General features: G+C 41.7%; 1 protein-coding gene across 1 annotated transcript in view; it reads left to right on the top strand.

The window, feature by feature from the left end:
* Positions 1 to 14,754, top strand: part of LOC137327901 (glycogen [starch] synthase, muscle-like) — an 87,691-nt gene that overhangs the window by 50,730 nt on the left and 22,207 nt on the right. Inside the window, exons 8-9 of the mRNA XM_067993810.1 lie at positions 957 to 1,063; positions 14,467 to 14,526. Of these exons, the coding sequence (XP_067849911.1) occupies positions 957 to 1,063; positions 14,467 to 14,526 (167 nt within the window). The remainder of the gene's footprint in view (positions 1 to 956; positions 1,064 to 14,466; positions 14,527 to 14,754) is intronic.

Below are 14,754 nucleotides of genomic sequence, written 5' to 3'. Positions count from 1 at the left end.
TGATTTTACTGTCTCTAATATGGAGATGCTGAGGCTTAATTGCCTGGCGAAGATCAGCCAACTCAGCATAGACTGGGAATTGAAACACAATCACTTATGAAGTTAGATCTTGCCGTGAAATGCGCAGGGTATGGTTTTCAACTGGTGACAAATGGAAAGGGTGGTATTCTAGTTCAAGTGTGCAATTCTGCTACTCAGCCTGATTTAGGGTCCCATGTTGTCCCAACACTTGCCTGAGGATCTTCCATTAAGCCTGTACGAAAATAATTATCTGATATGGTCCTTGGAGTGAATTTCTAGTGGGAAAACAAACCCATTCATTGTTTGCAGTAATAAATGGAGGAGTAGTGCCACAGGCAGTTTGTTGGTTCCTCTATTTACAAAACAATTCCACCGTCAAAAGATATTGCTCCACTTGAAAGCACAAGGAGTAGAGCAGTTGCATAAATGTCAGTCATATACCCCTGAGATGCTTTTTGTTCATCATTCAGTAGAATTGCCAGCTGAGGCTAGCATTGGGTGCTTAAAGCAACACTCCAGGCTGCAAACTAAAAATGAAACAGCTTACCAGGGGAGTCCGTCAAGACTCCAGTGTTTATTTTCTCATTTGTTGCCAAAAATAGCATCCAGCTGCTCCTCCAAGTTTCTTCTGAAGGCTGACTGTTGCTGGAGTTTGATTCCACAGGCACCGGCAACCCTCCAGTACCTTGATTATGTGGCCATCCTTCACTTCATACGCTTGTCCCCTACTCTGTCCCTCTCCTTGACCGCTCGCTGAGGTCAAGGATAGGGATATGGGGACAGTGTGCAACAGTGATGAACAAATTTCCAGGACTTGTCAGCAGTCTATGAGTTAAAACTATGTCGCCCATGTTGTAAGTGTCATCTTAGAGGAGTTAATTCAGTGTACAAGGGAATGCCAAATTTAATGTCTCTGCTTCTCTGCTCCGAAACAGGCGAACCGGAGTGAAGTAACTGTGGTTGCGTTTTTCATCATGCCTGCGAGGACCAATAACTTCAACGTAGAAACTCTCAAGGGACAAGCAGTACGAAAACAGCTTTGGTAAGAAAAGTACATATTGAAGAGACACCAGGATAGCCCCAAGGGGAAAAAGTAGAGGATTTTTGTAAAAATTGCCCAAATGTAGAATTCAAAGAGGCGTTAGTACCATCAGAGCTTACAAGGAATATTTAAGAATACAGTTTTTATCAGTAGTGATGTTAGAGCCTTTGTCCTCCGAAGATGAAGATGCTAACAAAACATGCAACACTGGAGTTGCAGGAACATGTCTGGGGGAAAGAAGACTTAAAGCAGAACCCCAAGCTTTTCAGATACAGCAATGGAGAGTTGGTTTGTGTCTCTTTTCATTAGAGCAAAAGAGATTACGGGGTTTAAAATGATGAAAGGATGGGACTGAGTAGATCGAAACGATGATTGAGGGGTCTAGAACAAGGGGACATAGATATGAGATTTATGATAGAGAGCAGGAGCTACTATTTTACATTGGGGAGTGAGGGTGTGGAATGCACGACTAGAGTTATCGATTGAAACAGACCATATCAATATTTAAGAATAGGTTAGCTAGGTGGTTGAAGGAAAGGTCCAAAAATCCATCGATCTCAGCCTTGAATATATTCAATGACTCAGCATCCACAGCCCTTTGGGATAGAGAATTCCAAAGATTCACAACCCTCTGGGTGAAGAAATTTTTCCTCATCTCGGTCCTAAAGGACTGACCCCTTATCTTGAGACTGTGACCCTAGTTCTAGACTCTCCAGCCAGGGAAAACAGCATCTCAGCATCTACCCTGTCAAGCCCTCTAAGAATTTTATACATTTCAATGAGATCACCTCTCATTCTTCTAATCTCCAGAGAATATAGGTCCATTCTACTCAATCTCTCCTCATAGGACAACCCTCTCATCCCAGGAATCAACCTAGTGAACCTTCGTTGCACCCTCTCTAAGGCAAGTATATCCGTCCTTAGGTAAGGAAACCAAAACTGTACACAGTACTTCAGGTGTGGTCTCACCAGAGCCCTATATAATTGCAGTAAGACCTCCTTACTCTTATACTCCAAACCCCTTGCAATGAAGGCTAACATACCATTTGCCTTCCTAATTGCTTGCTGTACCTGCATGTTAACTTTCTGTAATTCGTGTACAAGGACACTCAAATCCCTCTGAATACCAACATTTCTTAGTCTCTCACCTTTTTAAAAATATTCTGCTTTTCTATTCTTCCTACCTAAGTGGATAATTTCACATTTCCCCACATTATCCTCCATCTGTCATCTTCTTGCCCAAACACATAACTTGTCCATGTCCCTTTGCAGCCTCTTTGCTTCCTCCTCACAACTTACTTTACCACCTAGCTTTGTATCATCAGCAAACTTGGATACATTACACTCGGTCCCCTCATCTAAGTCATTGATATAGATTGTAAACAGCTCAGGCCCAAGCACTGATCCTTGTGGCACCCCACTAGTTACAACCTGCCAACCCGAGAATATCCTGTTTAACTCCTACTCTCTGTTTTCTGTCCGTTAACCAATCTTCAATCCATGCTAATATATTACTCCCAATCCCATGAGCCCTAATCTTGTGTAACAACCTCTTGTGTGGCACCTTATCGAACGCCTTTTGAAAATCCAAATATACTACATCCACTGGTTCCCTCTTATCTACCCTACTAGTTACACCCTCAAAAGCTCTATTAGATTTGTCAAACACTATTTCCCTTTCATAAAACCATATTAACTCTGCCTAATCATTTTATGATTTTAGAAGTGCCGTATCCTTAATAATAGATTCTAGCATTTTACCTACTATGATGTCAGGCTAACTGGCCTGTACTTCCCTGTTTTCTTTCTCCCTCCTTTCTTGAATAGCGGTGTTACATTTGCTACCTTCCAATCCACAGGGACCATTCTAGAATCTAGGGAATTTTGGAAGATCACAACCATTGCATCCACTATATCTGCAGCCACCTCTTTTAAAACCCTTGGAGATAAGAGTGTTACCAACTGATCCAAGCTGACAACAACACAAATGCTGTCTTTGTCAGGAAATCAAAACATGCAACAACACCACAGTACAATACTGCATCATTCGTAAATATGAGTGAAGAAATCCTATTGATGTTCAGTGGAATATGCCCGTATGATTTTTAAAAAAGTGATTTGGGACTGACAAATCATATGGTAGAGAACAATATGGAGTTGAAATGTAAGAGCAAATCCAGTGATTCCGTGCTTCTAGCAGGAAGTCTTGCTCTACAAATTGCAATTCGGAGAGTCAGTGGTACAGGTTTGGTGAATTTTCTTGTAATTTCATCCATCAGCAGCCTATTTAGTGGACAAATGTAAGGAATCTTACAACACCAGGTTATAGTCCAACAGTTTTATTTATAACCTGGTGTTGTAAGATTCCTTACATTTGTCCACCCCAGTCCATCACCGGCATCTCCACATCATGCCTATTTAGTGGAGTAAGGGAACCTGAATTAGTCTGCTTGAGTAGTTTTACCTAATTCATATTGACCTTCTATAAATGATCTTGTCAAAGAAAGATCACACTAGCTTTTTGATGATCTATGATATCCTGTACGACTCTGACCGTGGCTCTCTGTCTCTCCTTATCCTTCTCAAAACCTCTCTGCTATCTTTGACAACATTGACTACTCCATCCTCTTCCAATGTCTCTACTTTCCAGACCACCTTTTGCACAGCTCTCTCCCTGGTTCTTCTTATACCCATCACCATGCAGGCATCACATTGGCTCCAATGGTTTCTCCTCCGTCCAGATGGTCACTTCTAGTGTATCTTAGGGATTCATTCATTCTTCGTATCCTCCTTTTCACCATCTATGTGCTAAACCTCATTGACATAATCCCGATGCATGGGATCAGCTGTCACATGTATGCTGATGACATCCAGTCCTACCTCCTTCAACAATCCAAAAACCATTACTTCATTCTCCACTGCCGGTCAAAACCTAGATGAGCCCAAATTTCTTCCAGCTTAATGTTGCCAAAACTGTAGCCATCCTTTTTGGCTCCCACCAGCACCAGTGCTCTTCGACAGCACCTCCCAAACCCGCGACCTGTACCACCAAGAAGGACAAGAGCAGCAGGTACATGGGAACAACACCACCTGCACGTTCCCCTCCGAGTCACACACCATCCCGACTTGGAAATATATCGCCGTTCCTTCATCGTCGATGGGTCAAACTCCTGGAACTCCCTTCCTAACAGTTCTGTGGGAGAACCTTCACCACACGGACTGCGGCGGTTCAAGAAGGCGGCTCACCACCACCTTCTCAAGGGCAATTAGGGATGAGTAATAAATGCTGGCCTCGCCAGCGACGCCCACGTCCCATGAACGAATTTAAAAAATAGTACCTATGTGCCTCTGGCCTCCCTGGCTGCCATCTCAGCCCTAAGCTCAGCTTCATTCCCCCACATCCACTCTGTTACCAAGACTGCTTTCTTCCAACTCTGCAGCATTGCCTGCCTCCATCCATACCTGTCCTTGTATGTTGCTGAAACACTAGTTCATGCCTTTATCATTTCAGGGCTCGACATCTCCAAATGTCTGTTAGCTGGCCTCCCTGCCTCAACACATCGTAAACTGCAATTCATCAAAATGCTGCAACTCGTTTGCTTACCTACATTACGTCCCAAAGCCCCACCATTCCTACCCTTTCGAAAGCTCTACTGGGTCCCTCTGCCCAGCAAGTTGACTTCAAAGTTCTTTTTCGCTTTAAAACCTCTCCATGGCCTCACCCCACACTACTTTAGTCACCATCTCCTGTTTTATGTCCCCACATGCAATCTCTACTCCTCTAAACCAGGATGCTCCATTCCCTCTGCTCCACCGTTGGTCACTCGACTATTATGCTCTCGCACTCCTCGTCCCAATCCCTCCGCCTCGCCATCTCCCTACGTGCTTTCAAAAACCTTCTCAAAACCTTTCTCTTTGTTCCTTTGATTCTCTCCAAAACATCTCCTTTTCCCCTCCTGCTCTGCATCTATTTTTATTTCCTCCTAAATGCAAAGCACTTTGAGATGTCTTCCTGCATGTAAGAAACGCCACAGAAAGGCAACTTGTTGCTAACTTTTTTTTCTATAAGCAGGATTCTTTTGGAAGCAATTTGGCAATGTTTTAACATGCGTTAAGCAGTGGATAAATGGACTGCCCACCCCAGTCCATAAATGGACTGCCCACCCCAGTCCATCACCGGCATCTCCACATCATGGATAAATAAACAGCAACGTATAGTTTCTCTTCCTGTTGGCTACCTAACTCAGATAGGAGGTGATGTTTAGAGCCAGCAACCACTTTATGGAAATCTCCTTTGTGATATAGAAGACAGATTTGGCCAGTATTCACCTGCAAGTAGCAATTGCACTGAGCTCCGTAACGCTTGTAAGTTTTCAGTTCTGCATCGCTTTCAGGCAAACTTCTGTGATGCCAACTAAAGTACTCATGATGAGGGTGATCAGTAATACCAGCTCATGCATGGCCTCAGAAATACTTACCACACTTCAGTTCCCAACCGCATCATCATCGTTCTGATAACCTCCCCCTCCCCCCCCTCCTGACTTGTATTTCAAATTTCATGCAATCCTCCTTCAGGTGGTCTGAAAAGCTCAATTATTTGGATGTGCTGATTATATTTGCAACAGAAATGTGTTTATGCCTCTCTTTTGTGACCCGATAGTATGGAGCGGTCTCATTGTTATTCTTTAATGTGCATCTTCATTCAGAGTGATGAATAAATAAAGATTAATAAGGTTTTGAACTACAGCTTGTAGGCAATAAGACAAAAAAAGCATTGTTTTCTGTCACTATTCAAGTTAACATGGGATTGCAAATCTGGTGCATCGGCGCAAGGCTTGTCACCTCCTCTGGTTTTGAAACGGACAGCCTGCTACTTGAGTAACATGTCCAGTAATTTCCATAATGCCAACCAAATACCAAAGCCTGTATTTTTCAATGGAACTGCAGTGGGGTGGGTTTTGTGCTGGCTGTGGCTCCCAATACTGAATCGGGTGGATTTTGCAGGGTCAGCTAATTTAAGTACTGGTTTCTGGACTCCTGATGAGATTTCAGGTTGCACCAGGGGGCCTAACTCTAGGGCAGGGAGCGGGATGTCATGGCTGCAGGTCCGGAGTGCCTTCGATAACAGAGTATGGCCAAAAATCTCTGGGGCAGCTGAAGAAGTCTTTGAAATTTATTAAATTTTGCATGCTGACTCAATGCAGTGACTTGCCTTACAATTGACTGAACTCGGATTGTGGCCCATTTGAAATGTTAAAATCTCTTGCACCTCTTTAGCAACACTGGACCCGAGAACACAACATTGTTCCTAAGGCCCAGCATTGCCAAGGTGTTAATGAAGGAAAACATGATGAATTGATGTAACTTCTTCATTGGCACAATTGGCTTTTGCTCCCAGATGTTCAACATGCAGTGTCACGTCTGAAGGAAAATCCCTAAATAGTGGGATCAATGGGGAGCTGCTTTCCCTCCCCCACTCTGCTCGGTACCACTGAAAACGGGCGATAAAGGGGAGGAAATTTAGCCCCAGTAGAGATTTTTGTAAAAAAAATTTAAGTCCATTTCTTCCACTTTGCTCCATGTCTTACGATGTTGGTGAGATTATTGATTATTTCAAGGTTAGTCAGGCCAGAAGGACCAGAGATCATAATTTATTTTTCACTCATTTAAATTTAACAACAAATGTTTCATTAAAAATTATTTGCTTAAAGGATGATTTAAAAAAAAAATTGGAACAATTTATCTAAAGACATTAGAGTGCTCCAAATGTAGTTAAATATTAAGCTGGGTGAGCTGAGAGTTCTAGAGGGTTTAGGATCGATAGGTCGGATAGCATCTTTGAGGTCAGTAGGTTGAGGATTCGTGCCCGACTCTGGCACACAATCTCGGTCTGATGCTCAAGTGAGCTTCCTTTGGATGAGATGTTAAACGAAGGTCCTGTTTGTCTTGTTAAAGATTCTTTGACACTGTTTGAAGAAGAATAGGAAGTTTCCCCCCAATCAATACCAGCAAAAAAAAATAGGTCAACTGTCATGCAACTCATTGATGTTTGCTAAATGTTGGTTGAAATAGCTGACACATTTGTTTATATAACAGTCAGTACACTTCAAGTGATTAATTGTGTGAAGTGATAAGGCGCTACTGTTTTATTTTCATTATTATATCCTTATCATGTTAACCAATGTCATGCGGTTGATATTTTTATGATATATAATTGACAATGTTCATACAAAATGCACACAAGTACCTGTACCTGTTAATGGACACAGTAGGAAGTGGGCAGCACTCCCAGTCTGTCAAACGGGTGTAGATTGTAACTTGCCATGTTCATATGATAACCACCGGAGAGATCAAAAGGGTGTTTTATGCCCCAGTTTAATAATGGTTCACTTCTGTGTTTGAGTCTTTGAAGGGAAGCTATTGAAGGTGTTTGGCACCTCTGCAGATGAGTTTGTATAATGTGCTGATTGGACCATGTTGAGGTATTTATCTGGATATTATTGTGTAGGGATTCATGATTGTGTTTCTGGATGTAATCTCATCAGCTTTTGTCTGATCACTCAACTTCAAATGAATCGAGTGTAGTAGTTAAAAACAAGAGACTAGGATAATAGTGGAGTTTTCAAAAGTTGGGGTTCAGTGGAGAAAGTTCTCAATGGCAGAAATTGTGTATTGGAGAGAGAGAAAGGAAACTGTTATTGCGGTGTATTTTTAAGGGCTTTTAAAAAAGACTTCCCCAGTACCTCAGGAAATGTTATTGAAAAGGGTAATTAAATCATTGTTACAATTCAGGCCATCTCCCAACACTCTTTACTCCTGCTCAACACAAAAAGCTGCCTCCACAAGAAGCCCCATGCTTCTTATGAACCAAAATTTAACCTTATGTGTAGTGAATGGCATGTATATATCTCAGGGCTAACAATTCACTCTTTTACTACTGGGTTATACCAGAAATAGTATGGCTGTGTACTACTGATCTCTCCGATAAGCACCACGATGATACACTTATGTATTTCAGGCAAACTAATAATTATTTATTACAAGAAAGAAATATACATGATAGCAAGGTAACCCTGCTTGATTATGTAAAACGAGGGTTATTCTTTTAATAGCTCAGCCATTTGGGACAGCTACTGCATCTAGAAGCTTATTTTCTTTGACAGCATGTGTGTGTGTATACACACGAAAGCAGTTAACTAAAACAATAACTATCACTAGGATGTAATGTCTCCAGATGGAGGTGTATATTAGTTTTACCTGCAAACCCACAGGTTAAAAGGCCTCACTATAATTTACGTCAACGGATAATATGTGAACAGGAGCTGAGCACAACTGGAAGAGCTCTTGGGTTCTAGAAGCCCTTGACTTCATTTGAGGAGGTCTGAACATCATGAGGTGCAATAGAGTCAAGGAAGATGGGGAGGGTGAAGACCGGGGACTCCTTGAAGCTCAGGCCTATTACCACAATGTTCTTATCTTGTCATGTCCTCCCACTCAGTCGCTTACACACAGCATTACTGAACCTCAAAACATGGGACAGAGCAGGCAAGGAATGTTTGACGGTGCATCTTGGACGCAGTATTTTGACATGTTTCTTCTGAGTTAATAATCTCGGACTAGCAAACTGATGCCACAGCCAGTGTCACTAATCAACACATCATCCTGCATCACTCACACCACCTTTGCCAGGTGCTACACAGGATGGAGACAGTGAACTTGAGCATTAACTGGGTGAGTCACAGTGCAAAGGAAAGAAAGAATTTGCATTTATTTAGTGCCTTTCGTGTCCTCAGGATATGCAGCCACTGAAGTAATTTTGAAGTGTAGTCACTGCTGTTTCGTAGGCAAAACATGATGGCCAATTTGTGCATAGCAAGGTTCCACAAACAGCAATGAGATGAATGATCAATTAATCTGTTTTTGGTGGTGGGGTTTGAGGAATAAATACTCATCAGGATAACGTTCCTGCTGTTCTTCAAATAGTGCCATGAGATCTTTCATGAGGGCAGATGGGGCTTCAGTTTAACATCTCATCCCAAAGATGGCACCTCCAACAATCCAGTACTGCACTGCGGTATCGGCCTAGATTATATACTCAAATCCGGGAGTGGGGCTTGAACCCACTACCTTCTGAATTAGAGGTGTGTGTGCTACTGACAGAACCAAGGCTGGGGACCAAGTGGTGGTGATAGATCAAGTGCAGGCACCTACTGACTGGAGCACCAACACGGATCCTGACTTTGTGGTAGTGCTTAGGGATTCTGACCTCATGGGGTCAGCTTATGAGGAAGAGTGCTGTCTAAGCAGGATCATCTGCAAAAGTCATTTGAGTCTGTACAAAATATCCTGCAAGGTCTGGTGAGGGGTGTGGAGGAGGTCACTACTGAATTTGTGCAGTCATGGATGAACAGCTGGCTGCACTGCAGCCTTCTATGGGGCGCACAGCAACTCCAGGGACAATGTAGCTGAGCACAGTTTCTCAGCACAGTGGCAGTATCTCTCCTGTATGATCACACTGCTGTTATAGAGGTCTTAGACTCAAATCTAAGAGATTCTCTTACTAGCTTCAAGGAGTAGGGTAGTGACTCATCTTAATGTACCTTGTAGGAGCCCCTAGCACACCAGCCTTCCCGGCTGCACTGGTAATTCAGGAGCTACATCCACATGGTCACTGTCTGCCTCCTACGCAGGCATTGTTTCTGGGTTTGGCTTTTTCCTTCACCATAGTTAGGCCTCTTTTGTATATCAAGGTTATAGAACATGCAACTGACAATGATGATCACAGAGACCTTGGGGGCTCTTTGCACCCCATTAATGATGCTGATGGTTTCAGAGGCCTTGCTGTTTCAACACTCTGCTTCTAGAAGTGGGTTGAGAGGATGGCTCTTGGAAGATCCTCTTCAGTCTATCTTTGTCTTCAAGTACGCCTGACGCAGACGATTGCATTAAATTGAAAGTACAATGGGTGCTGCCCAGAAAGCAGGCATTAGCACCTGCATGATATGATATTGCTGGTTACTGAACACCTGCACATTGATAGAGTAGAACTCCTTTCTATTTACTTAGACCATTTTGTAATGGATAGGCTCCTGGTTAGCCACATGTTTGACACCAAACATCCCCCGTATTGTAAAAAGCCAGCAGACTGGTGGAATGAGCCACCCTGTCATTGCACACCGTGAGCCACAGAATATGGTCACTTTCTTTGTATTGTTGATTCTCTCTGTCTCTCCTTTTCTGCTTGGGTCTCTATTTCTCTCTTCTGTCCCATTATCTCTTCTTTTTTTTTTCCCTCTGTCTTTTTTTTTCTGGGTGAGAGGTGGTAGATGATATAGCATAGCATGGCATGGCGGGGAGAGGAGCCAACAGCTGTTGCAGGGAAAATGTAGCTCTCAGCAGCTCTCTTTCCATCCCCTCTCCCAATCAGTCATGCCTCCCCCTCCTCCCCCCCCCCACCCCCCCCCAACTCCCATCACATTCCCTATCCCTTCACCTTTTTACTACCCATTCTCTTTTCCACCATCCCCTTACTCCAATCACCATCCGTACCTCTTCCCTTTTCAACTACACACCCAACTCCTGACTATAAACTCGCAAATGGAGAGGGGGGGGGGAGGGCTCAGGTGGAAAAGCTAGTATAAATAATTCTAAAACAAACAAAGGAAGAGAGTAGTGTAATAGTCAGAAATTATGCTTTAGGCACTACAGGTGAAGGGAAAACTAAAAGATGTAAAGTAATTAAATCAGGGGAGAGAAATAAGAAATGTGTCAGAAAAACAACATTGGAGCAGAAGGACAGGTAAGGGTGTGTGGCCCAAATAAGTGTTCTTGATACAAACGCACAGAGTATAAGGAACAAATTGAATGAATTACAGGCGCAAATTTAACTTAGAGGGAACAACATGGTAGCCATTACTGATGGCTGTAAGATGGTCAGGACTGGGAACTGTATACACCAGGCTATAAGGTCTATCGGAAGGATAGAGAAACTGGTAGAGGGGGAGGAGTAGCCTTAGTGATTAAGGATGAAATTGCTTTAATGATGATAAAGGATATAACAAGAGGTAAGCAGATAATGGAGACTTTATGGGTAGAATTAAGAAATAGAAAAGGATTTAAGACTGTAGTGGGAGTTGTGTATAGGCCCCCTGGTAGCAGCTGTGAAGTGGCAGAATGTGTAAATGCAGAGATTAGACAAACGTGTAGCAAAGGCAGAGTGGTTTTAATGGGGGATTTTAACTTTCATATAGATTGGGATAAACAGACCAGCTCATGTCAGAAAGGTAGCGAATTTCTTAGGTTCAGGACGGCTTTCTGCAACAATATTTCCTAAAGGGGGCAGGCCATATTAGATTTAATAACGAGTAATGAGCCAAATTTATTTACCAGCCTAATGTGCGTGAGCATTTATCTAATAGCGATCGTAATATGATCGAGTTCAACATAGTGTTTGAAAGGGAGAAACCCATAACAGCTACTAAGATTCTAAATTTAGGTAAGGCCGACTTCAATGGGATGAGACAGAGACTGTCCATGGTAAACTGGACAAATCTGTTAATGGGTAAAATGACAGAAGATCAGTGGGAGATGTTCAAAAAAGAATTTAGCGTGATACAGAACCAGTTCATACCCCTAAGGGACATACAAAAACGCAAAAGATAGCACAGGCCCTGGGAGAGATACAAAGAACAGCAAAGGGTAACAAAACAGATTGTAACAGCTACAAAAAGGGAGTATGAAAAGAAACTTACAAGGGATATCAAAATCAACACAAAAAATTTTTACAATTATATTAGGAAAAAGAGGGTGGTCAAGAGCAATGTGGGCCCCTTAAAAACTGATAATGGTGATATTGTAAATGAAAATAATGAAATAGCATACATGTTAAATAATTACTTTGTGTCAGTATTTACAGTAGAGGAAGAGGATAGCATACCAGACACCCCAAGGAAACTAATTTTGAATCAGGGATAGGGACTCACCATAATTAATGTAATCAAATTAACAGTAATGAAGAAAATAATAGCACTAAATAGTGACAAATCCCTATGATCAGATGGTTTCCATCCCAGGTTTTTAAAGGAAGTAGGTGAGAACATTGCAGATGCCCTAACTATAATCTTCCAAAGTTCTCTCGATTCAGGAACCATTCCTTTAGTTTGGAAAATTGTACATGTCACTTCACTATTTAAGAAAGATGAAAGAGTGAAACCAGGGAATTATAGACCAGTTAGCCTAACATCTGTTGTCGGGAAATTACTAGTCTATAATTAAGGATAGAGCGTCTGAATACCTTGGAAAATTTTCAGCTGATCAGAGAGAGCCAGCATGGATTTGTGAAGGGTAAGTCATGCCTGACGAACCTGATTGAATTTTTTGAAGAGGTGACTAAAGTAGTGGACAGGAGAATGTCTATGTGTGTTGTTTATATGGACTTCCAGAAGGCATTCGATAAGATCCTTCATAAGAGACTATTAGCTAAAGTTGAAGCTCGTGGAATTGAGGGCAAATTATTGACCTGGTTAGGAAATTGGCTGAGCGGCAGGAGACAGAGTAGGGATAATGGGCAGGTACTTAAATTGGCAGCATGTGACTAGTGGCGTCCCACAGGGATCTGTGTTGAGGCCTCAACTATTCACTGTATTTATTAACAACTTAGATGGCAGGATAGAGAGCCACGTATCCAAGTTTGCCAATGACGCATAGATAGGCAGCATTGTAAACAGTGTAGATGGAAGCATAAAATTACAGGGAGATATTAATAGATTAAATGAATGGGCAAAACTGGCAAATGGATTTCAGTCATAGGCAAGTGTGAAGTTATCCACTTTGGACATAAAAAGGATAGATCAGAGTAGTTTCTAAATGGTGAAAAGCTCAAAACAGTGAAGGGCCAAAGAGACTTAGCGGTCCATGTATATAAATCATTAAAATGTCATGGACAGGTACAGAAAATAAATAAAAAAGGCTAATGGAATGGTCTTTATATCTAGAGGACTAAAATACAAGGGGGTATAAGTTATGCTAAAGCTATACAAAGCCCTGGTTACTGTGTTCAGATCTGGGCACTGCACCTTAGAAAGGATATACAGGCCTTTGAGGAAGTGCAGCGTAGATTTACTAGAATAATACCTGGACTCCAAGGGCTAAATTACGAGGCGAATTACACAAACTTGGGTTGTATTTCCTGGAATTTAGAAGATTAAGGGGTGATTTGATCGAAGTTTTCAAGATATTAAGGGGAACTGATAGTTTCTCTCTATCCACCCTATTTCCGTGGGTTGGGGAGTCTAGGACTAGGGGACATAGTCTAAAAATTTCAGGAGTGAAGTTAGGGAACATTTCTACACGCAAAAGGTGGTGGAAGTTTGGAACTCTCTTCAGTAAACAACAGTTGATGCTAGCTCAATTGTTAATTTTAAATCTGAGATTGATCGATTTTTGTTAACCAAAGGTATTAAGGGATATGGGGCTATGGAGTTAGGTCACAGATCAGCCATGAACAGGCTCGAGTGGCTAAATGGCCTACTCATGTTCCTATGTATCCTACCTTCCCCCTTGTTCTACTACCATTCACCTCACTCAATATAAATATTACCGCAGGAAAGCTTCTGAAATTTGCCGCCTTGTTTATTTTTTTCAAAAAATAAAAGAAAAGCTACTGTGCAGAAACAGCTAGAAGCTAAAGAAAAATATCACATCAGTGGAGCTGACTAACTGTACTGATGCATCCTGGGGGAATAGATACACAAACCACGCTCATTCTGCACAATTCAAATTCAGCTCACTTAAGTCATAGCTCTGGGCTATCGTTTTGATTGAACCCTTATTTTGGACATTAGAAATTTCAGTTACTGAGAGAAAAAATTCAGAAAACATTTTGAACGATTTGTGGTAATCCATTGGCCAGATTGTGCAATCACGGGATGATATACTCGCACTATAAAAAAGCAACTACTTTGTGTCACAAGTGACACCTTGAACAATATAAAATACTTGTCACAATTCCATTTACAGGTATAATAGGTACTGCAGGTACTTTATAATTCGTTTTTAATGAAATGTGTACCCCCATGTACAAAATTTAATATATAATAGAAAGATTATTGGTGCTGGCATAAACTTCAAAATTTGTAATCCGTAATTAACTGCTGATAGCTTTTATTAATCTATGTAACCACAGTGGAGTTTGAGGATTCCAATCACACAAAAATGGGAATTGTATCATTGGCAAATTAATGTTTTATACCAGTTAATTAATTAAAGCCTATTATACCTCTTATTGATAATCACTAAATGCAACCTGATACCAGTTGCGTGATCATTGTCCGCTGTCTTCAGACTGAGCTGAGCTGGGGACAGAGTGATTCTAATGATCTGACATCTCGTGTGCTTTGTTTCAGGGACACCGCTAATGTGGTCAAGGAAAAGTTTGGCAAAAAGCTTTACGAGTCGCTCTTGGAGTAAGTACCTCTGTGTACATGCTGTGAGCACAATCAATAAGAATAACCAATGCTGCGCAGTAGAATTCTATTCAAGCAAATTGGGCATTTTTCTATTTTTTTTCTTGTTTTTAATTTTTTTTTTTCCTTTTTGGGGTCCCACTTTTCCCCTCAAAATAATCAGAGTATTGATAAAGCCGTGTCAGCTCAGCTCAATTGCTCGCACTCTTACCTCTGGATTGAAAGATT

The sequence above is a fragment of the Heptranchias perlo genome, chromosome 12 (assembly GCF_035084215.1).
Source record: "Heptranchias perlo isolate sHepPer1 chromosome 12, sHepPer1.hap1, whole genome shotgun sequence".
NCBI lineage: Eukaryota > Metazoa > Chordata > Chondrichthyes > Hexanchiformes > Hexanchidae > Heptranchias > Heptranchias perlo.
The sequence above is the reverse complement of the archived record's forward strand: the minus strand, read 5'-3'. Positions and strand labels throughout refer to the sequence as shown.